The sequence below is a fragment of the Phyllostomus discolor genome, chromosome 6 (assembly GCF_004126475.2).
Source record: "Phyllostomus discolor isolate MPI-MPIP mPhyDis1 chromosome 6, mPhyDis1.pri.v3, whole genome shotgun sequence".
In the NCBI taxonomy this organism is placed as follows: Eukaryota; Metazoa; Chordata; class Mammalia; order Chiroptera; family Phyllostomidae; genus Phyllostomus; species Phyllostomus discolor.
In genome coordinates this window covers 102,825,908-102,850,026 of record NC_040908.2, presented here as the reverse complement: position 1 = coordinate 102,850,026, position 24,119 = coordinate 102,825,908, and the positions used below count along the sequence as shown (strand labels likewise).

The following is a 24,119-nucleotide window of genomic DNA, read 5'->3' as shown; positions in this document are numbered from 1 at the left end:
ATGAGCCATCTTACCATCTTTGTGCTGCTATATCTGTCAGTCTGCTCTGCTTATCCTCTGAATGGAGCAACAAAGAAGGAGGACCCAAACATGGATCTTGTCCAGGTACATACTTACTAGTTGTAGCCATTCTAGCCACAGGCCAGCCCAAGTGGCAAAAGAGATGTCATTTGATTGGAGGGTTACTGTGTTGCCATAATTTATCACTAGACAATGTGAAAAGTGCTGGAGATAGAAAGTCCCTTTATTTTTACAGAGAAGGAAAAAAAGGCACAGAAAGGGATGGAATTACTCAAGGCTTTACAATAAAATCACAGCAACTTTAGAATTAAATGAAAAATAACAAAAAATGCATGAAACTTCTCTTGCTTCAGAATTTTTTTAGTTATTTAGCTATAATATTTAGTTTAAAATATTAGGGAAGAGGACCTTGCTCATTTTCATGTTCAAATAATTTCAGGTTCATATGTTACTTGTCAAAAGAATTCATTCCACCTCAGTCTTAAACCAAGTCTATATTAACAAAGTGGGTAAAGTTATATATATTCACTCAAACTCTCCACATGGTCATGTCAAGGAAGGCTTCTTTTTCTATAAGTACAGAAGATGTGGATTTTCAACTTCAAATTGCTTACTTGGTGACCAAACTAAATTGCAATGAATTTAAAATTTAGTCTGAACATAAAAAAGGGTGTCTTAATAAAAATCAGATGATCTGATAACCACTTTTATTTTAATAAACTAGAAAATAACCAAAATAAGTTGTGAAATTAAGATAAATGGCTAAAAATAATAAAAAATGATCTTGAAACTGTATTTATTATTCAATTAGCAATATCTACAAAAGTACTGCAACCTTGCAAGAGAGGTGAAACTGTTCATCAGAAGAAAGAGTAATAGCCCTGTTGTTAAAAAAAAAATTCCAAGAAATGCAGAAGTTCCTGGGGTTGGAGGTGACAGGGAAGCTGGACTCAGACACACTGGAGGTGATACATAAGCCCAGGTGTGGAATTCCTGATGTTGGAAGCTTCACTACCTTTCCTGGCATGCCAAAGTAGAGGGAAACTCACCTTACCTACAGGTAATGGGTCCCAAGAGGTTTTCACATAATACTGACAGTTCACACAGTGTGATCTCAAGAGAAAATGTTACCTTCTTTAATTGTTCACACACAGGATTGTGAATTATACACTGGATTTGCCAGTGTATAAGGGATGCTATTGATTCTGCGATTGAGAAAGCTCTGAAGGTCTGGGAAGAGGTGACCCCTCTTACATTCTCCAGGATTTATGAAGGAGAGGCTGACATAGTGATCACTTTTGCAGTTAGAGGTAAGAAACAAACAAAAAACATGAAATGCATCCATTTACCTGGTGGTGTTTCATTAGAAAAGTTTCCAAAGAGATTCTAATTACTCATTTTTTCCAATATTTTTTTCTCTATTAGATCATGGAGACTTTATCCCTTTTGATGGACCTGGGAAGGTTTTGGTTCATGCCTACCCACCCGGGCTGGGGATTTTCAGAGATGCTCATTTTGATGACGATAAGCGATGGACAAGGGATACAGCAGATTAGTTATACATCTCAGAATGATTTTGGGTTTTTTTATATTTGGAAAAGTCTTAATAACCAAGAATATTTCAGAAATGATATGTTATAGGTTTTCCAATGGGTTGAACATCTACAGAATATATTTTCCTTTTCATCACCACTGAAAACATTTTCAGATGTCTAAAAAGTTTATTCTCTGTCTTGGTAAGCAAAATATAGGAAGGATCCTTAAGTATGTCTTTGATGACTACAGTTTTTGTGTAATCTTAGAACCTTTTTAAAGAACAATTTCTCATATCAAATTACAGATATCCAAGGGATAGTGTATTGCATTAAATATATACTCACATGTGCCCTGAATATTGCTTATGACCAATTGGGGAAAATGTTCTCCCAATTACTTCTTTACTCTCCCATACAAAAATTGTTTCTTGACTAAAGAGGCCCATTTGCCTGTGCACATCAGAGCCCAGTAAGACATAAACAGGAGCTTGCAGCAGAGAAGGTAATACTTTATTTTTAGGAAGAGGTCCATGCTCAGAATGACAGGTAAACTAATGCTCAAAGATGTGGCTCTCCAATGGCTTTAGGCAATAGGTTATACAGGGGAAAACCCAATAATCAAGGTGACTATAAGGGAGAGGGGATCATGGCCAGGGTGGTGGCCTCTACTGACGGGTGAGTGCCAGGGTAGGGGAATGTCAATTAAGGCATCTGGTCCTGATGTCAGCCGTGACATCACCATGGTTTCACTGCTTTCCTACGCCTAGAGCTGGAACACACTGAGGTCTAGATGTCATCTTTAGTTTGCTGACAACTCTGTCTCTGTGGTCAATAGACCCAAGGCTTGATCCTAAGATTATTTGAAACTGATCAGAACCTCATTGTCCTGAGGGTTTAAGGATTAAGGAGGCGGGTGAGTCTGGGTGCGGAATGAGGTCAATCTGAATCCAAAAGAAAGAAAGGAGAAAAGGTCATAGTAAAGAGTTTTCTGCACAGTTTCAAAATGAGATTTAAGTTCCGGAAACTGAGGTTTCAGTTTAGGTTTTCCTGTTAAATCAACATTTTACTCCCTTTAGATGTGAGAATTTTTGTGGACTTGTTCTGAAGGACAGAATTAATCCCAAATAAAATGTCCAAACTTTTTAGGTAGAAGAATGTTTCTCAGTTCACAGCTGTATACTTTGAGAAATGGCTTCCAAAATTTTCTGACAATTAGCTAAATTATTATTTTAATTAAATAAAACAAATAATACTATCACTGAAATTTAACTGGTAGTTATAATCAAATCATAAACCTTATCTTTGTAGAAAGTATAAATGTAAGGTTACTGTTAGATAAAATTCTTGGTCTCGTTAAATTAACTTCTTCCTGAAAAGTTTCAAATGAGAGCTTTGCTAGAATCACAAGTTACACAAATAACACTTGTAAAAGTAAAGTTGACTTACTTATGTTAATCATAATTACCCAATAACTGCCAATCTCTACAATACTTTTTTTTAATATGAAGAAAAAAATTGGAATACAGTTAGTGTTTGTGACAAATACTAGACATGATTGGGCATGTTATGATTTAAACCTATCTTACAAACCCTATGATATCTATTATTATTAATATTTTTGGACTCAGTATACACTGAATAATCATCAGGAAGCTGAAAATAATGCAAGCAACATTACAATGGCAAATTACAGGAATAAGATTGTTTAAGGACTTCAGAATTGAGGTGAATACACTGTGATTCATTTAATTTAGTAACTCAAAAATGTTATTTCTTTGAAGCATAGTTAAGGTTTTCACTGAGAAATGAAGAGAAATATTTATTGATCTGCCAAATGAGTGGGTTCCTTCCATTATAGAGTATAAGGGAAGGGACCTGGTTCTCATGAAGTTCACAGGCTCCTGAGGCTGGAGAGTGCCATAGCTGGATATGGCTGAACCCTTTGTCTCAAAGATTAATGTCAAGAATGATCCTTAAAAAACAGTTGGTGGCTTTCTACTAAGTGTGCAATCAGTCAGTTCACCCATTAACTAACAAACAGGGCAAAAAAAGCCCTGTGCCTCCAGGCAGTAAACCAATATAATGCACAGCTGATCTGTGTAATGTACATGTATTTAAGGAATAGGTAACTCTTATTTATGACCCCAGCTAAGCCGTGGCCAGACGCTCGTCTCGTGGAAAATAACAAATGTATGTTGTTTTAATCCACTAAGTTTGTGGTCATTTTAAGTCTGTAACACATCTTTTTTTAAATTTTATTTTAATCATTGTTCAAGTACAGTTTTCTCCCTTTTACTCCCAATCCAGCCCACCCTCCCAACCATCCCCACTTCCCTCCCATTACGACCCTCTCTCTAGTTTTTGTCCATGTGTCCTTTAAATTTGTTCCCGTAAACCCTTCCCATTGTCCCCTGAAATTCCTTCTTCTCTCCCCTGTGGTCACTGTCAGCCTGTCCTCTATTTCAGTGTCTTTGGTTATATTTTGCTTGTTTCTTTGTTTTGTTGTTTAGGTTCCTGTTAAAGGTGAGATCATATGGTATTTGTCTTTCACTGCCTGGCTTGTTTCGCTTAGCATAATGTATTCCAGCTCCATCCAAACTGTTGCAAAGGGTAGGAGCTCCTTCTTTCTTTCTGCTGCATAGAATTCCATTGTGTAAATGGACCATAGTTTTTTGATCCATTCATTTACTGATGGTCATCTAGGTTGCTTCCAGCATCTAGCTATTGTAAATTGTGCTGCTATGAACATTGGGATGCATAGGTTCTTTTGGATTGGTGTTTTAGTATTCTTAGGATAGAGTCCCAGCAGTGGAATCGCAGGGTCAAAAGGCAGATGCATTTTTAGTTTTCTGAGGAAGTTCCATACTGCTTTCCATACTGGTTGTACCAGTCTGTAGTCCCACCAACAGTGCACTAGGGTCCCCTTTTCTCCACAACCTCTCCAACACTTGTTGTTTGTTGCTTTGTTTATGATGGCCATTCTGACTGGTGTGAAGTGGTATCTCATTGTGGTTTTAATTTGCATCTCTGATAGCTAGCGATATTGAACATTGTTTCATGTGTCTTTGGATTTTCTGTATGTCCTCCTTGGAGAAGTATCTGTTCAAGTCCTTTGCCCACTTTTTAATTGGATTCCTTGTCTTCTTAGGGTGGAGTCGTGTATGTTCTTTATATATTTTCTAGATTAAACCCTTGTCTGAGGTATCATTGGCAAATATGTTTTCCCATACAGTTGGTTCTCTTTTAATTTTGATACTGTTTTCTTTAGCTGTGCAGAAGCTTTTAATTTTGATGAGGTCCCATTTGTTTATTCTTTCTTTTATGTCCCTTGCTCTAGGGCACAAGTCAGTAAAAAAGTTTCTGCATGAAATATCTGAGATTTTCCTGCCTATGTTCTCCTCTAGGACTTTAATGGTGTCACATTTTATATTTAAGTCTTTTATCCACCTTGAATTTATTTTTGTATATGGTATAAGTTGGTGCTCAAGTTTCATTTTTTTGCACGTGGCTGTCCAGTTCTCCCAACACCATTTGTTGAAAAGGCTATTTTTACTCCATTTTAGGTTGCTGCCTCCTTTGTCAAATATTAATTGACCATAGAGACTTGGGTTTATTTCTGGGCTCTCTGTTCTGTTCCATTGGTCTATGTGCCTGTTTTTATGCCAGTACCAGGCTGCTTTGATTACAGTGGCCTTGTAGTATAGTTTAGTGTCAGGTATTGTGATCCCTCCTGCTTTACTCTTCTTTCTCAAAATTGCAGCAGCTATTTGGGGTCGTATATGGTTCCATATAAATTTTTGAAGTGTTTGTTCTATGTCTGCCATTGGTACTTTAATAGGAATTGCATTGAATGTGTAAATTGCTTTGGGTAGTATGGACATTTTGATGATATTAATTCTTCCAATTCATGAACAGAGTATATGTTTCCATTTGTTTGTGTCTTCCTTGATTTCTTTCCTGAGTGTTATGTAGTTTTCTAAATACAGGTCTTTTACCTCTTTGGTTAGGTTTATTCCTAGGTATTTTATTTTTCTTTTTGCTATTTCAAATGGGATTTTTTTCTTGATTTCTGCTTCTGCTGTTTCATTGTTGGTGTACAGAAATGCCTTTGATTTCTGGATATTGACTTTGTATCCCGCTGTTTTGCCAAATTCATTTATTAGGTCAAGCAGTTTTTTGGTGGAGTGTGTAGGATTTTCTATGTATACTATCATGTCATCTGCAAACAGTGACAGTTTTGTTTCCTTCTTTCCGATTTGGATTCCTTTTATTTCTTTTTCTTGTCTGATTGCTGTGGCTAAAACTTCCAATACTATATTGAATAGAAGTGGTGAAAGTGGACAGCCTTGTCTTGTTCCTGATCTTAGTGGAAAAGATTTTAATTTTTGCCCATTATGTATGATGTTGGCTGTAGGTCTCTCATATATGGCCTTTATTATATTGAGGAATGCTCCCTCTATTCACACTTTGCCGAGTGTTTTTATCATGAATGGGTGCTGTACCTTATCAAATGCTTTTTCTGCATCTATTGATATGATCATTTAGTTTTTGTCTTTGCTTTTGTTTATATAATGTATTACATTTAGTGATTTGCGAATATTGTACCATCCTTGCCTCCCTGGAATGAATCCCACTTGGTGATGCTGTATGATCTTTTTAATGTATTATTGGATGCAGTTTGCCAGTATTCTGTTGAGGATTTTAGCGTCAATGTTTATCAGTGATATTGGCCTGAAGTTTTCTTTCTTTGTTGTGTCGTTATCTGGTTTTGGAATTAGGATGATGTTGGCCTCGTAAAAAGAGTTTGGGAGTCTCCCATTTTTTTGGATTTTTTGGAATAGTCTGTGAAGGATAGGGGTTAGCTCTTCCTTAAATGCTTTGTAGAATTCTCCTGTGAAACCATCTGGTGTAGGGCTTTTGTGTGTTGGGGGTGTTTTGATTACTGCTTCAATTTCTTTTGTTGTTATTGGTCTGTTCAGGCTTTCTGCTTCTTTTTCATTGAGTTTTGGAAGATTATATTTTTCTAGAAATTTGTTCATTTCACCTAGGTTTTCAAATTTCTTGGCATACAGTTCTTTGTAGTAATTTCTTACAATCCTTTGTATTTTTGTGGTATCCGTTGTAATCTCTCCTCTTTCATTTCTGATAGTGTTTATTTGGGTCTTCTCTCTTTTTTTCTTGATGAGTCTGCTTAAAGGCTTGTCGATTTTGTTTCTCTTTTCAAAGAACCAGCTCTTGGATTCATTGATCCTTAGAATTGTGCTTTTAGTCTCTATGTCATTTAACTCTCCTCTGATCTTGGTTATTTCCTTCCTTCTGCTTGCTCTGCGCTGCCTTTGTTGTTGTTCCTCTAGTTCTTGTAGATGTAGGGTTAGGTTGTTTGTTTGGAATGTTTCTAACTTTTTTAGGTGGGCCTGTATCGCAATGAACTTCCCTCTCAGGACTGCCTTGGCTGTGTCCCATAAGTTTTGGGTTGTTGTGAGTTTGTTTTCATTTGTTTCCAGAAACCTTTTGATTTCTTCCCTAATATCATTCTTGACCCATTCATTGTTTAGTAGCATGCTATTTAATCTCCATGATTTTGAGTGTTTTGGATGTTTTTCTTTGGGGTTCATTTTAGCTTCAGTCCCTTGTGGTCTGAGAAAATGCTTGGTATGATTTCAATTTTCTTGAAATTCCTTGAGGCTTGTTTTGTGTCCTATCATGTGGTCAATCTTTGAAAATGTTCCGTGTACATTTGAAAAGAATGTGTATTTATCTTCTTTTGGAGGGAGGGCTCTGCATATATCAGTAAAGTCCATTTCATCAAGGTTATTGTTCAATGCCACAATATCTTTGTTGATATTTTGTTTGGAAGATCTGTCCATTTTTGATAGTGGGGAATTAAAATCCCCCACTATAATTGTGTTGCTGTCCATATCTTTCTTGAAGTCCTCTAAGATTTTCTTATGTATTTGGGTGCTCCTATGTTGGGTGCATATATATTTACAATATTTATGTGTTCTTGATGTATTCTTCCCTTGAGTATTATGAAGTAACCTTCTGGGTCTCTCTTTATGGACCTTTTTTGGAAGTCTATTTTGTCTGATATGAGTATTGCTACCCTGGCTTTTTTTTCCCTGTCCATTTGCTTGGAAAATTTGTTTCCAGCCCTTCACTTTCAGCCTGTGTAGGTCTTTTATCCTGAGGTGGGTCTCTTGTAGGCAGCAGATATGTGGGTCATGTTTCTTATCCACTCAGCTATTCAATGTCTTTTGATTGGAGCATTTAATCCATTTACGTTTAAGGTTATTATTGATAGGTACCTATTCATTGTCTTTTATGTACGTGTGTTCCTCTCTCTCTCTCTCTCCACCCCCTCTCTTTTCCTTTCTTTCCTTAAAGCAGTCCCTTTAGCATCTCTTGCAGAGCTGGTTTGGTGGAGGTGTATTCTTTTAGACTTCTTTTGTCTGGGAAGCTTATTTGGCCTTCTGTCCTGATTGACAGCCTTGCTGGATAAAGTAGCCTTGGTTGCAGACCTCTGGTTCTCATTACTTGGAGTATTTCTTGCCATTCTCTTCTGGCTTGAAGTGTTTCCACTGAGAAGTCAGCTGTTAGCCTTATTGGGGATCCCTTGTATGTTACTTCCTGTTTCCCCCTTGCTGCCTTTAAGATTCTCTCTTTGTCTTGAAATTCTGCCATTTTAATTATGATGTGTCTTGAGGTGGGCCTCTTTGGGTTCCTCTTGATTGGGACTCTATGTGTTTCCTGGATTTGTGTGACTTTTTCTCTCATCAAATTAGGGAAGTTTTCCTTCATTACTTTTTCAAATTGGTTTTCAATCCCGTGTTCTTCTTCTTCTCCTTCTGGTATCCCTATTATACGGATATTATTGCGTTTCATATTGTCTTGCATTTCTCTTGATCCCTCTTCATTCTGAGGGAATGAAGAGGCTTTCTGAGCCTCTTTTCCTTTTCTTGCTCTTTCTGGGTGCTGTTTTCTACTTTGTCCTCTAGCTCACTAATCCGATCTTCTGCTTCATCAATCCTGCTTTTCATCCCTTCTACTGTGTTCCTCAGTTCAGAAGTGGCATTCTTCATTTCCTCTTCGCCCTTGTTGAGAGTTTCTATTTCCTTTTTCAGGTTTATATAGTTTGCAGTGAGATTGTTGTAGCTTCCCTCTAGTTTCTGATAGCTCATTGTGAGTTCATTGAACTTCCTGGTAATCATTGTTTTGAACTCATCATCTAATAATTGAGTTGCCTCTATTTTATTTAGCATTTTTCCTGAGGCTTCTTCCTTTCCCTTCAATTGGGGATTGTTTCTTTGTTTTCTCATTGGTCGTGGGTTTCTTCTTGTTAGCCTCTGTTTCTTAAATTGATCTGTTCTGGTTCCCCGTAATTATGGTGTGAAATTCTGTGGCAGAATACTTGTGAGATTCAGTGGTGCAGTCTCCTTCGTGTATCCTGGTGTTCACAACTTCCCCCTACTCTTTTTTGTGATCAGTTGGAGGAGAAAGGCAAAATGGTTTAAGACAGCAAGACAGTATACTATGATATTTACATTAGCAGCCAATAGAGAAGAGATGGGTTATCCTTTGGCTCTTTATAGTGTTAACCATGATCTTCCACCCCACCATCCACGTTTTAGAAAGGATGGAAAGAAGGTAAGACTCTTATTGGAGATGAAAGGATTGTTACTTGGGTCTAGAAAGCTGTGAGGCTGTGGGAGGTCAGATTCTAAGGTAGGGTTGGAATAAAGTTTAGTAAATAGGAGTAGTGTGTAAAAGAATAGAGACAACCCCCACAATAGTATAGTTCAGGAAATTGCAAAGTGGGCTGAGATCAGGTAGGGGTGTTGAGTAGTATTTACAATTGTATGAACTAGGTCTTATTTGCAGTAATAGTAAAGCAACAGTCTTGTGGCAGAATTGATGAGATCTAGATAACAAGAATAAGGAGTATAGAACCTTGAAAGGTGTATTAATGGAACACAGATGAAGGATAGTAAAGTATCAACACACTGTGACTGAGATACCAGGGGGAACCTATCAAATGACAGCATAACCAGCCAAGCAAAGAAGATTATACAGAAAGAAAAAGAATACCAAAATACTATTAAAATAAAAAATGTCAGAAAAGTGAGAAAAAGATAATACAAATTTGCAGTAACTTGCAAGATCAAAAAAAAAAAAAAGGAAGAAAAAGCAGAAGATGGAGTGCAGGAGGGATAACTTTGGAGTGGAAGGAATAATACTAGAATGAATGGAAGAGAAACATATGGGATTGAGATATATAAAAATAATAAGAATTGAAAAATAAAAAGTCACTTAAAACACAAGATAAAATCAATCAACCAACAACAGCCAAAAAACCAAACCAAAACAAAACAAAAAAACCTCTTGTCAGTTTCTAACTGGCCAGACCAGTTTTTCTGATTTTGCTGGCTTCAGCTGGCTGAGGGATGTTTGAAATGCTTATCACTCTTCCCAGCCAAATCTCAGTAAGTCTCTCAGGTACTATCCCCAGGGCCAATCTGACTTTCCCCTACAGGACCCTGGCACTCCCAAGCACGCTTGCTCTCCGGAACTCACTGCCACGGTCTCCCAGGCTCCAGGGCCCCGCAGGGCTACTGCAACTTTTTGGTTTCAGGATGCAAGCTCCTGGAATGGCATGGAGACTTGCCCTTCTGCCAAATTACACCATGGCGAGCTCTATGGTCTCAGGAAGCACCTGTGACATTTTGGGATTCACGGTGCCATCTCTGGGAATCGTAAAAGGGTGCGCCCATCCCCCAAATTTTTGAGTTTTGGGCTCTAGGAATGCACTAAGCATCGCATCCCTTCAGGGTTCACAGCATGAGATTCAGGATTCCCGAGGGGGTGTGCGCTTCCACAGTTCAGCACCTCAGGCTCCAGAAACCTGAGAGTGCCATAGCCCTTTCCTGGATCGGGGTTGCAAGGTCTAGGTTTTCCACTGATCCACACTCCCACTGGGCTAGGAGTGCAGGTGCACTTCCAGGCTTCCCCTGGTCATGCCAGCTGGAGGCACTCACTTCTCCCAGGGCTATGGGTGGGTGTTCACAGTCCCTGGGTGATTTTTTCCCAGCCCAACTGGCCTCTCTGTGCCTTCAAGCAACAAGGTCTCCCCTGGTGTTGCTCAACACCTGTAGTCCGGGGAGGGAGCAGTGACTCCCCTCTCCCAGGTGCCCCGAGGCAGACCTGGGAGCACCAGGCCTGGGGACTGCAACCCCCCTGGTCCCCAAGCTGATCCCTGGGTCCCTTTTGTCCTGAAGCAGTCTCCTTACCAACTGGTTTTTCAATGATCACTATAATTTTTGATGTCCTGTTTTCAAAATTGTTTCGATAACCTAGGCCACTTGTTCTGTTCCTCCACGGATCCTTGAGTTTCCCTCCTCTTCACAAAAGCCAAGAATCATGCTGCCTAGAGTAAAGCCGCCATCTTTCGTCCTTGTAACACATCTTATACTGTGTATTATGTGGCATCATTAATGAATAACATTTAACCAGATCATTCAAGTCAAAATCCAGCTAAAGATGGTCTGAAGGCAGAGATGTCTCACCCATTTTTGGAACTCATAATCTGGCAATGGTATTCTTGACATAGAGAGACATATGACTCTGACTAAATGAGGTCTGGGACAAATTTTTAAGGAATGGAAAATTGGTCATTGATGTCCTTGCTTGATATAGAGACTAATTTATTCCTCATTGCAGCTCATGAACTTGGCCATCCCCTGCCTCTCCATTACTCTGCCAACACTGAAGCTTTGAGGTACCCAATCTACAACAAATTCACAGACCTGGCCAGGTTCCACCTTTCTCAAGATGATGTGAATGGCACTCAGTCCCTGTATGGTGAGTGGTGCTGGGAAAATTAGGCATTGTAGCTTTGCAATAATGGTCTTCAGGAAAGCTTGAAAATGTTTCATAAAGCATTTGCAGTCACCCTGAAGCACTTTCAGAATGTTTGGGAAGAACACCCATTGATGGAAGCATCACATTTCTCCTAATGTTTGCATCCTCACATCTGTTCTCTTTAGGACCTCCCCCTGCTTCCCCCGATGAGCCTGTGGTGCCCACAGAGTCCGTTCCTCCTGAAACTCCAGCCATGTGTGATCCCACTTTGTCCTTCGACACAGCCAGCACTCGGAGGGGAGAATTCCTGTTCTTTAAAGACAGGTCAGAGCAGAAACTTCTATTTTCCCTTCTATTCTTTTGATGTATAATGCTCAGAAAAAAATTTAAAGGTTTTTTAAACAATTTTATTTCTTTTTAGAGAGAGAAGAAGGGAGGGAGAAAGAGAGGGAGAGAAAAATAGATGTGCGGAAGAAACATCGACTGGTGGCTCCTTCCATGCTCCCAACCAGGGTCCTGGCCTGCTGCAACCCAGGCATGTGCCCTGACTGGGAATGGAACCCAGGACATTTTGCTTTGCAGGACAAATAATGCCCAACCCACTGAGCTAAACCAGTCAGGGCAGAAAGAAAAAATTGACGGAGATTATTAAATAAAACATTTCCACTACATTTTAAAATTACTCAGATCTGGTTTTTGTTGGATTTTATAATTTTCTTAAAATCATCCAGTTCATTTTTCCAGGCTTACAAAGATGATTCTTGGTCATTAGAAAGTAAGGCCAATGAAGGCAGTGGGGTTTATCTGTTCTTTCCTTTTCTCTTTCTTCCTTTCTTCCTTTCCTTCTTCCTTCTTTCCTTCCTTCCTTCCTTCCTTCCTTCCTTCCTTCCTTCCTTCCTTCCTTCCTTCCTTCCTTTCTTTCTTTTTCACTTTTAAACCCCCTGAGCCTAGAATAGGCCTAGCACAAGCAATGAATGTGTTGAATAAATGAATTAGTAATTGTTGCATTTAAATATCATAAATCATGTAATTTCTTTAAAAAATGCTAGTGGACCTTCAGAAGCAGGACTGTATCTTTACCTTTGCTAATAAATGCTTTTTTTAATTAATTAGCTTTAGGTAAAGTTATATATGCTTATGGCACAGCATTAAAACATCACCAAAATAAAACTCTCTCCCATCTCAGTCCTATACAATCCCCAGTTCTCCTATACATGATTGTTACCTATTTCCTGTTTCTTTGTAAGATGTTCTCTTCACATACAAGCAGAAATAAGTATACTTTTTCTTCTACCTTTTCCAAAATAAACACATAATATGCACACTATTTTATAGACTTTTAGAATGGATGCTATGCTAAATAAATAATTAGTACATTGTTAACACATTTCCCCACAGATTTTTATCACCTGGGATCATAGATGACACACTAGTCTAATACAGACATCTGAATTAGCATAGATTGAAACAAAATGACTATGGTTCTTTTAAATATATATAAAAGGGGAAAAGACAACTGTAATTAATTTTTATGTATTTCAGATATTTAGGGTGCAAATCCCTCTGGAAGCTTGAACTGAATTTCATTTGATTTCTGCGCTTCGGTCCTCTCTTCCTTCAGGCTTGGATGCTGCGTGTGATGTCCCTAGCAAGGCTACTATTTCCTTTTTAAAGGTAAGTACTATGTTAATTTTTTAACTTTGTTGAAATAAATTCTATTGCAATAATTTCATCAAACCATGAATTTTCTTCATTATGTTAAATGTTGGTTTATTACTGTAAGACTAGTGATAATGCTTAAATAAATATATACAATGAAAATTATAAGTTTAATTTAAAAATATTTAATAAGACCAAAGTAAATAGATGATATCCTCTATTCATGGGTAAATAAAATTCTATATTGTAAAATTGCCAATTTATCTATAAAGAAAAGGAAATTTCAATTCAAATGCAAAAATATTTTTCATGGAACTTGGCATATGATTTCCATAATTTATGTGGGAGAACAAAGGCCACGAATAGCCAAAAACTTCTAGAGAAGAATAAGAGAAATGGTAATATCCTGCTTTATAAAGCCTTAATCGATAAGGTAGTACAGTATCAGTGCAGGGATAGATAATTATTGCTAAAGTTTTGTTTCATTTTTCATTCTTAATATTGAATCTTTGTGCCTTTCCTTTCTTTATCAATTTCATGGGACAAATAGGATAGTTGACCACTTTATTGGTCTTTGCAGAGAACTAACTTTTGCCTTTGTTAATCATCTCTATTGTATTTTGATTTTCTATTTAATTATTCTCTGTCAATATCCTTATTATTTTCTTCATTTTTATTTTCTTTGCATTTATTCTATTACTATTTTTATAACTTCAGTTTGATACTTACCTTATTATGTTGTAGTGTTTCTTTTTTTCTAATATAAGGTCTTATGCTTATAAATACCCCTTATTTCCAAGCTTTTGCCTCATCTTACAAGTTTTGACATGTACTATTTTCATTCTGTTCATTAAATTTTTTTCTTGACTTATAAATTATCTAAGAGTATTTTAAAATTTCTATTTTAATACAGACTAAAATGTTTTATATAATTTTAATATATATTTCTAATCTCATTTTTATGAGGATTAAATGAAATAATGTAAATTACATTGGGAATTATAAAGGCTTATATAACTCTAAAGTATTGCTACTACTCATTAATTTACCTAACATTTATTTATCACTTGCCATGTGCCAAGAACCATGCTTATTAGAGGAGGTCAAAACTAAAGGTGCTCATGTTCTAAGAGCTCACTGCAGAGATAAAGCTGCCAGCATTCTGTATGGTAAGTGCTGGAATTGAGGGAAGCCAGGTGCCATGGGAGCCCAGAGAAGGAGCACTTGACCCATACTCAGGGTTCAGAACAAATCTCTAAGAGGAGGTGATGTTTAGAATGAATGTTAAAGAGGAAGAGTTTTGCCGTGTGGAGAGGGGCTGGGTGTTTAGAGGGTAGAAAGGCAGAAAGAAGTATTTATACAAAAGTAAGAGTATATCTGGAACTTCTCAAGCAGGTACAAGCCATTCAGTTAAGGTGGGCAAGGGACATACAATAGATTGACATTTTGGGTTAGTTAACTGGGCAGTGGTGTGAGGAAGGGATTCAGGATTGGCATGGGGAGAGTGATGTAACAAAGCAGAAGCAGGGAGACCTACAGAATTGCATTATCCTGATTCACTCAGATTTGTGTGGGTTCCTCCGGCACTCAGAGGCCACATGGACTGGGGGAGGTGATCAGGAGATGGCCAAGAGGAAATGTCTCCTACTTTCCTGATTTACCAATGTAAAGCCTGAGGAAGATTACTAGATTAGAAATTTAGAGTAAGAAGTCCCCAGAAACCATAAGAAATAACTAGGAGTGGGCACTATTATATATAAATAATAAATATAAGTCCAGAAAGGACAGTGGACCATTTATTTATTCACTCATTTATTCAATCACTTATTCAGGGAATATTTATTAAGTATCAGCTAAGGACTGGGCATTGGGTTAGTGGCTGGAATTAAAACCAAGACTTCCTCTCTTCACAATAATGCACTAAAATTACTTATAAAACCAAAAGACTTCGCTCAAAATTTCTTGTTGCTTTTTTAAAAAATAGGAAATAATTTGTGGGCCATCAGAGGAAATGAGGTGCAAGCAGGTTATCCAAGAGATATTCACACCCATAAGGAAACCAACAGGGAAATTGATGCAGCTGTTTCTGGTGAGGAAAAGAAAACATGCTTTTTTGTAGAGACAATACTGGAGGTAAGAAACAATAGAAATGACTTTATATGGAGCCTAATTGAGAAAATTATTTCTTTCTATTAGGATATTCCTTCCCCTTACCCTCTATTTTCCCTAACTTTAGACTTTGTGATTAAGAGTGTGACAACTTATAGCTATTCAACTTCCCAGGTATAATAAAGGGCTCTCAGAACAGCTGGTTACTGGGTTACCTATCCAGATACCAAAAGACAGCAGGAGAGACCATGATGCCCAGACAGTGGCCCCCAGAGGAAGCCTGTGTGTGGCAGACAGTAAAGAAAAAGTTTACAGGACAAGTGTGATAGGAAACCAAAAGTTTATTTTTAGTCAGATGATTTAATTCATTTTGCATTGTATGTGTATACAGTCTTCATGCATTTCTGGCAGAAAGGCACTTGAGCGGTATTTGTTTAGGCTTAGAAAATTGACCTCAGACGTATACATGGAACATCTGTAAAAGAGTGTTGTGTCCTTGTTTCTGGAGAAAATATTGTTTTATGTGCTGAGCTTAAAGTCCAGGAAAGTCACATATTTTTGTAGTCATAAAAATGTTTAATGCTGCCTTACACTGTTCGAAAATGAGCCAGGATTCCCTCTGGAACATTAACATGACATCACACTGCTGCATGGAATGGGGCCTCTGCACAATGTTGTGCTGCATGTATTTCACTTGTCACACATTTGATGGAAACAGCCAGTCCATGGGGCAAGGCTTCCCCAGAGTGACAGCTGGTGACTTTCCAGGAGTTGAGCTGCAGGCTAATGCTGTATTACAGGCATTTGCTAAGAAGACACTCATTGCATTGCCAGTGGGAACATTTTGGGACACTTTATATCAAACCAATTTGGAAAATCAAAAAATTTTGAAATCAGTCAGTCTTGTAGCCTTTTACTCCAAATTCTTGAAAATTTTCACTTTCTAATTTATGCAAATTAGGTTTAAATTTTGTTTTTTCTTGAATAATTTCTAAGTCTTTGTTTCATACCTGCACATAAAGTCCGAGGATACACCTTAGCAGCATAGCCATTATTGTTCAGGTCACTATGTTGACATAGAAATACAACCAAGTGTAAGCCAGGTTTACTAAAGGCTGGGCATCATTCTCCACTATCTTGCTCTCCTCTTTTTTTTTATAATTAAATATATATATATTTTAGACAGGGAGAGAGAGAGAAACATTGATTTGTTTTTCCATCTACTCATGCACTCACTTAGTTGCCTCCTGTATGTGTCCTAATTGCAACCTTGCCACATTGGGATGACACTCCAAACAACTGAGCTGCCCAGCCAGGGCTCATTCTCTTCTATTCCATCCCAAGGTGCCTTGTCTGGCCTTCTGTTACAGTCTGCAACTGTCTGCATTAAATAATTCATTTGTAAATAAATAGTAGCCCACTATATGCTCAAAACTGACAAGACTTGATTCCTGGCAATTGGAAGATAAGAAAGTAAGCTTGTTCTTTTTCTGAAGGAATGCTGGAGGGAGCTGCTGGCTTAACAATCATAATGCTGGTGAGGCTGATGATCGTAGTAACAAGGTCATCTTGTTACTACAATCATTATTAACCTTAATGTATGTGCAGCAGGAAGGGGACCCCAGTGCTTGTATTGTTAGTCTACTTCTCTGGGGTCCAATCTCCTTCCAAGATGTGATTTAGGGAAAAGGAGAAAGGGAAGAAACAGAGGAATAAACTAAGGTTTAAAAATATCATAGAATTTTATTTACTTGGAGGTAGCATAATTTAATTTTTAGAGCAGTGGCTTAGGAGTCAGACAGATGAGATGAAGTGCTTCCTCCATCTTCCATGAGAGATATTACTTTGGGAAAACTGCAATATTTCCCTAATTTTCAGGGTTTCCCTCATTGGTAACACCATACACTGTTTCTGTGAGTAAAGATGAAACAAAGCATGCAAAGCACTTATTATAGTATCTGGATCAGAGTAACCATTTAAATGCCATTATTAGCTCACTCTGAGCTATGCCTGTTGCAAAATTGATTTATTTGAAGAATTCCTCATCATCTTCTTCATTTACATTTACAGAATTGTTCTATTTCTTCAGCGAATCATTGAACCTTTGGTCCAAACACAATGTCAGGATGGTGACATGTGTACTGAAGAGTAACAGCTGGTTATGTTCAGTGAGATGTGGAGAAGACAGGTCCATCTTAAATGAATCTAATAATTGTCCACATAACTTATTGCAAGTCAGAATTTTTCTTGCATGTGCAGTGGCCAAAGAAGAGTCTTGGGGTCATCTTCACATGTCATGGAGCATTTATCTGGACCGCTTCACCTGCTGTTGGGTTAAATAGGCAGAAACTATATCTCTGTGGATGTTTTATTTACTGTTTTATACATAAGTTTTTATTTGGACTGTTTTTTACTTTCTAGAATAATTTATTTTCAATACAATGACTGCACTGTGGACTGAGCATTTAACAAACATTCTGCTAGTAAGTGTAGTGGGAACATGCACTCCATGGATGGGTATGCCAGTCGCACACCCTCTCCCCTTCACTCCACCAACAGGATCTTCATTTTCAACGCCCTCCCCCCAGACATTGTAAGTCCTCCTTACACATCTAAGGAAGAAAGACATTAATCAATAGAATGATTCTGTATAAAATAGGAAAATAGGATTCTAGAATATTGGAACTTAGCAATGTGAGAAATCATGTAGTCCATGTCATCCCTGACAGGGGAGGAAACAAAGTGAGCTTGGGATTCAGCCACCTCTTTTTAACTCATATGTCTCTTCAGTGGTGTTCCCTGGCTGCTCTGAAGATGCATTTCTCCCATTCTCCTCGCTGTCTTGTTAAAATGATTTGTTATCATTTCATGCTTGGCAGTTGCTGGGTGATAAGAGTTTGTGCAGATGTCATTTGTATGACAGGTTAGTCGTCACTAAGTTATATGCTTTACACCATGCCAGGTGCAACATAGAGACTTGTTCATTCTTTCATTGATTCATTTAAATGACACTGTCTTAGGTGCAAAGTATAGGACAGTGAGGAAAATATATTTAATGCATCCTCTTTAAGTTTTGTCTAATGGAAATAAAAAATCAAAGAGAATGCAAATAAATATATAATTATTAATTATAAAGATGTTATTAAAGAAATGACAGAGTGATAGGGAGGATAATATGTCGGGGGAGGAAACCATCTGTTTGCTGGTCTAGTGTCAGAACAAAAATCCCCAAGAAACTAAAACAATACTGCTTACCCAATGTGAAGTCAAGGACTATTGAGAAACTTGAACTTGCACATCAGGGCAAGCCAGCACTGATGGTGAACTGGGAAGGATTCCCAGAAAGAAGCGCAGTGGATGCTTTAATGATTCTTTCCTTTGGCCAGTTTTGGTTCAGACCGTTGGAAGAAGTTTGACTGCACCTACAGGAAGGTGATTCTAGCTTTGGGGAGACAGAGATGCTGAGGTTGTAAACAGGCTGGATTTGTCAATAAATAGCCACAAGATGTGGTAATGAGTCTGAAAAGGAAATACAACCTGAGGGGGCTTGGAAGCAGATTTCTCCCCTCCAGATAATGCCTTGAAATCCTGTGCAGAGACCTCAGCTAAGCCATGGCCAGACACTCACCTGACAGGAAATAATAAATGTGTGCTGTTTTAATCCACTAAGTTTGTGGTCATTTTAAGTCTGTAATACATGTCTTATATTGTGAGTTATGTGGAGTCATAGACGTACAACATTTAACCAAATCATTCAAGTCAAAATCCAGCTAAAGATGGTCTGAAGGCAGAAATGTCTCACCCGTTTTTGGAACTCATACTCTGGCAATGATATTCTTGACATAGAGAGACATATGACTCTGACTAAATAGGTCTGGGGCAAATTTTTGAAGTATAGAAAGTTGGCTATTGATGTCCTTGCTTGATGTGGGGTATCTTTCTCTTTCTGTATTTTACTCACCTCCTTATCCAGGCATCAGGTAATGTTCTTGCACAACATTTGCAGCCATTAATGAAATTCTGAATGACAATATGTCAAATGTGTTTGAGTTACAAATGTTCCTTTCTTGCTATTGACAGGTATTAGGGTTTGTGTATTAAATATGCTTGTAAGAGACAGAAAAAATGGTAGAACCAGAGCAATATGCACACAGAGATAGAGAGAGGGAAACCACACAGAGACAGAAAAAGAAGGAGAAATGGAGAAGGAAAAAGGTAACATGGTGGCAAGAAGAACAGGTTTGGGCAAGAGTATGTGAACCACATTTGAAATTCAGGAAGATGATCCAGACACGCACAGACCTAAGAGGGAGAAGTCTGTGAAGTGGTGGAGAGGCAGAGTGAAGAAGGAAAGGATTAAGGAAAGAAGGCAGGACTACATGCCTAGGGAGGTACACAAGGCCAGGCTGTCTAGGGAGCAGCCTGGAGCTCGAGGAAGGGAGAGTAGCCTGAAGAGCCATTTCATTCTAAATCCTGGGGTGGACAAAAAGCCCGATGGAAGGGTCTTTATGCCTCCAAGACCAGGATCAGAGAAAGTATAAGCTGGTCCACCTAAGAGGCAAGCCCTGACTGTTCAAGTGGAGGGAGAGGTGCTTGCACAAAGTAGGTTCCTGGAGGTCAGATGACAGCCGTACCTCCTCAGCTCCTTCATTCTTTCATTAATTCACTCATTTAACAGAGAGTGAGGTCTGCTGTATAGTAGGCACTATATTAGGGACACAGGACACAAACATTTATAGACATGGCCCCACTCTTCCAGAGCTTATATTCTCCAGAGGAAGACAGTCTCTGTGATACAATACCAAGTGCTATGGGCATAATGGGAGAAGCATGCAGAGCTGTGAGATCATGTAGAGAGGACTCCATCCCAATATCCAATACTGACAAGTCATGAGAAACCACCAAGGGGAGGAAAAACCTGAGTGGAAAATAAAGAGCAACAATTTAGGGAGGAAGGGGGAGGGAGGTGGTCCAGGCAGAGAGAAAAGAGAGTATGGAAGGTGTTTATTATACTTTGTGGTCTAAACCAGTGCTTCAAGCCTTCTGTAGTTGAGAAGCAGTTTCTTAAACTTTTAATGAATTGTGGGTCAATACTCTGTAAAATACAATAAAAAAGAATTACTAGGGAAATAAAATGACAAAGATTTTAAGGGTGCTCAATTTTTTAATTATGAAATTTAATAGGACATAAGTCACTCTCTCAAATTGCTAGAAAACCTTCTAAGCATTTAGTTTCTATTTTTGTACTTATCTCATTATGGGATGATAACAAACTGCTTCTGGGCCAACAAAGGTGACACTTTGAGTGGCAGATATGCATTACAGAGAGGGGAGAAAATCAGGGAACTCCACTGCCAGAAGCACTTTTTGGGTAGAGCAGGCATTCATACTACAGAATGATCGAAAAATTAATTATGGGACTGATAATATGAATTGTAACAGTTAAATCCTCAAAACCCCTAATTGTTAATACCAGGGCTAATATTCTGATAGAGACAATGGGATTCCAGTGTCTGAAACAAGAAAAATAGAAAAAAGTTCAGGGAGGAGATGAGAAAAACTTTTTTTATCCCTTGTTCAAAGTAATTTTATAATTTGTTGCCATGCAAATCTTCTTACAATAAACTCTCTTTAGTACAATTTGCTTGACCTGATTAAAAACATAAACAGAAAATCAAATAAACCACAAGAACTGTGCCCAACAATTCCTCTCTCTTGTTTTCCAGCTACCTCCTTGTACTTCAGGACTCAGCTTAGGAGCTACTTGTCTAAGACACTCCCTCTGTTCTCCCAGATGCATTGCATATCATGCTTATGTGTCCCCAAAATACTTCAAATTTATCTCATATCAGCTTGCAACTTCATTGAATTATTTATTGCTCTAACTTACTCAAGGGTATAATAATTGGTATGAGGCAGGCGGTCAATAAATGCTTGTTGAATGAGTGAATAAATGGGTCCCTGAGCCTAGGAAGGGAGTAATGTTTGACCTTAAAGAATGAGTGGGAGCTGTAAGACCACAGGTTTGGAAACGAGCGGGGCTCCCAGTGCAGTGAACCCATGGGCAATGGCATAGAGGTGTTAGATGGCATACCATGTTTGGGGAGCTCCCAAGGTGTTTGGTAAGAGACAAGAAAAGTAGGCATTTTGTTATATATTTTGGAAATAAAATTATGACGCATTCACCTTGTTAGTTTATAGTTAAGAGCATGAAATTTTCTTCAATATATGAAATAGAGTTAAATGTCTTCATGAATTCATCTCTAATCTTACCTTAGGTATTCAATGATTCATTTACCATACTCATTCATTTTTTTATTCAACAATCATTCAATCACAACATTAAATTAATTTTGAAGCAGGCAGGATATAAATGAAAAAATAATGTATTCATTCAGCTAAGAAACACTGAACTACCCTTTGCTCCATGCATACTACATTTCTTCAAAAACTCAGTAGACAAACACTATTTTATAAGTGCAGGAGAAGGCATGAGTTGGTTTCCCAAAGACTGAATCAAAGGAGATTTGTGGTTATTTAGTGCTACATAACACCACCACCAACAAGAACCACTCCAAAACTTAGTGGCTTAAAATGACAATCCCTCATGGTTCTGAATATTTACAGCTGTGCACTTCTTGTTCGGGCTTTTATGTGGTTGTAGTCAGGTTACTGGGGCTGGAGTCATTCATTGCAGGCTCTTCACTCACATGTCTGGCACCCAGCTGGAATGGTGGACATATCCTGATGCCCTCCACGGGGCTTTCCATCTGGCTTGGCCTTCCTTACAGCATGTGACCTCAGCAAAGATAGATTTTGTAAAAGGCAGCTCAGGGCTCCAAAAGCAAATGTAAGACAGAAAGTAAAGGCTGCCAATCTCTTAAGGCACTCTGTCACTTTTGCCAATAATCTAATGATCAAAGCAGTCACAGAATGCACCCAGATTCAACAGGCCAGGGCATAGATGTAACCTCTCAAAAGCCAGGGGTGTAAGCAGTGAGAGTGAGGGAAATGTCAAAAACTTGAGGCCTTTTTTTTTTAACCTGCTACATTCAAACTTGATCCCTGCAAAGTCAGCGAGATACCCAGCCCTCTAGGAAGAGTCTTCCCTGGAACATAGATGTGGTAGTGAGAGAAGCTGATACCCAGAAGCTGATTTGTAAGTAATTGTGTCAGTGAAGCTTTCCCCAAACATTAATGGGGTGGTGTTGCATTGTCATTAGCTAAACCAAAAATTTGGTTATGCAAGATGCATGACTTTAGGGCCCAACTTGCCTTTCTGAGAAACATGCCATTTTAGCAATTATTCTGAGAATCCCGTCTAACTCACAGTTGTGAAGACAGTGCGGCACCACCAGACCATGCAGTTGTCTCTTGGGTAGGCTCCCAGACTCATAAAGAGGGAGTTTACACGGTGAAAATATTTCTTTTACCTTTGTGTTCTCTCATTGCACAGAAATAATTTCTTCAAGAGTCACATTTCCTTTAAGAAGTTGAAATCCACCTCCAATGATCTCACCCTGTCCCTTAAATCAATTCCTAATCTTGCTAACAAAAAAAATTACTCAGCATTTCTGGATCTTAGTCTTTCCATCTTTCACGTAAGAGGGTTTAATTGGATGATTTTTTAAAAGATCTCTCTTAGTTCTAAGAAGGATCAGCACTCATTAACCAATGTATTTCACTGTGACAAGCACTTGAAGTACATATATACATTATACACATTATTCCATTTAACTCTCTGGGAAATTATTTTTGGAAAATATTGTTACCGCCCCATCAAGAGGTCCAATTTCCATAGTGATATTAACCAACTAAGTTCTACATGCCTAACAGAAGAGTCAGGATTCCATTTTTTTTTCAAGCTGGCTTTCACCAAAACCTTAATCCTTTCATTTTGAAGTGCTGCCTTCCAATGAATATCCCATGAGCTCATGATTATGAAATTATTTAGCACTTGCAGTGAGGCTACTTAGGGTGTCAGTTGCTTGGAGTTGTAGCATCCAGTACTTGTTATAGAACTTTTTAGTACTTTTGTTTTTATATTCTCCCTTCCAAAGCCAGAAAGATTCTCTATGAGCAACACTGCCTGCCTTTATGCCTGATCATAGAGAAAACCACTAGGGAAATAATGAAAGTTTTTATTAATACAACTCACAGGGATTTATCAATATAATTGTGCTTTTAATAACCTAGTGGGTGGAGGAGCAGCTGCTGGCAAGCCGACTGACTGCAAGGGGTCCCGTGTGGAGCAGTGGTGGTAGCAGCTGGAAGCTATGGAGCAGCCATGAGGGCTGGGTCCAGCCACTGACATGTGGCTGCCCCACGCTGTGTTGACGCAGGTCCTCTGTTCTAGCCTGACTACCTGGGCCAGGTGACCTGTCCTTTCAGCTTCTTTCTCACACACAGATGAGCACTGGGCTTCAGAAATTGTGAAGGTTCCCCAGCAGAAACTTGTTCACCCTACTGTGAACTACCTTGACACATCAGCCTACAGTCCCTACCCGACTCAAGCTGCCACCAAAGCAGGCCTGCTTGCATTGTCCAAGTGCCAGCCAAAGCATAGTCAAGGATTTCAAGAGCACCCCAGCCGGGTTGGGCCTGAGGCCATCGTGAAACTGGCAGTGGCACCTCTGCTGCTGCAGGACTCAGCACTTGAGCCTACCATCAGCCCCAGGTTCTGGCTACCAGCAGGCCCTGTAACATGCACAGACCTGGCCCATCCCCATCCCCAAATGCTATAGCACCCTCAGGGTATCTCCCCACCCCAGGCACTGTTCCACCCTCAGAGCCTCCAGGAGCCTCAGGGCTTGGGCCACCCTCAGCCTATGGCCCAAACCCTGGGCTTGGTCCACCTTCTAGGTCTGTCTCACCAAGGTCTCCATCACTACCCCCCCAAATTCCTTGTTGCATGGAGGCTGGAAGATGCCAGACTCAGAT

General features: G+C 38.8%; 1 protein-coding gene across 1 annotated transcript in view; it reads left to right on the top strand.

Moving 5' to 3' along the window:
- Positions 1-24,119, top strand: part of LOC114499511 (stromelysin-1-like) — a 217,912-nt gene continuing 193,793 nt past the window's right edge. Inside the window, 9 exon segments of the mRNA XM_036029983.1 lie at positions 1-105; positions 833-913; positions 915-1,081; positions 1,176-1,209; positions 1,211-1,331; positions 1,447-1,568; positions 10,087-10,252; positions 11,247-11,411; positions 11,597-11,735. Coding sequence (XP_035885876.1) covers positions 1-105; positions 833-913; positions 915-1,081; positions 1,176-1,209; positions 1,211-1,331; positions 1,447-1,568; positions 10,087-10,252; positions 11,247-11,411; positions 11,597-11,735 — 1,100 coding nt within the window.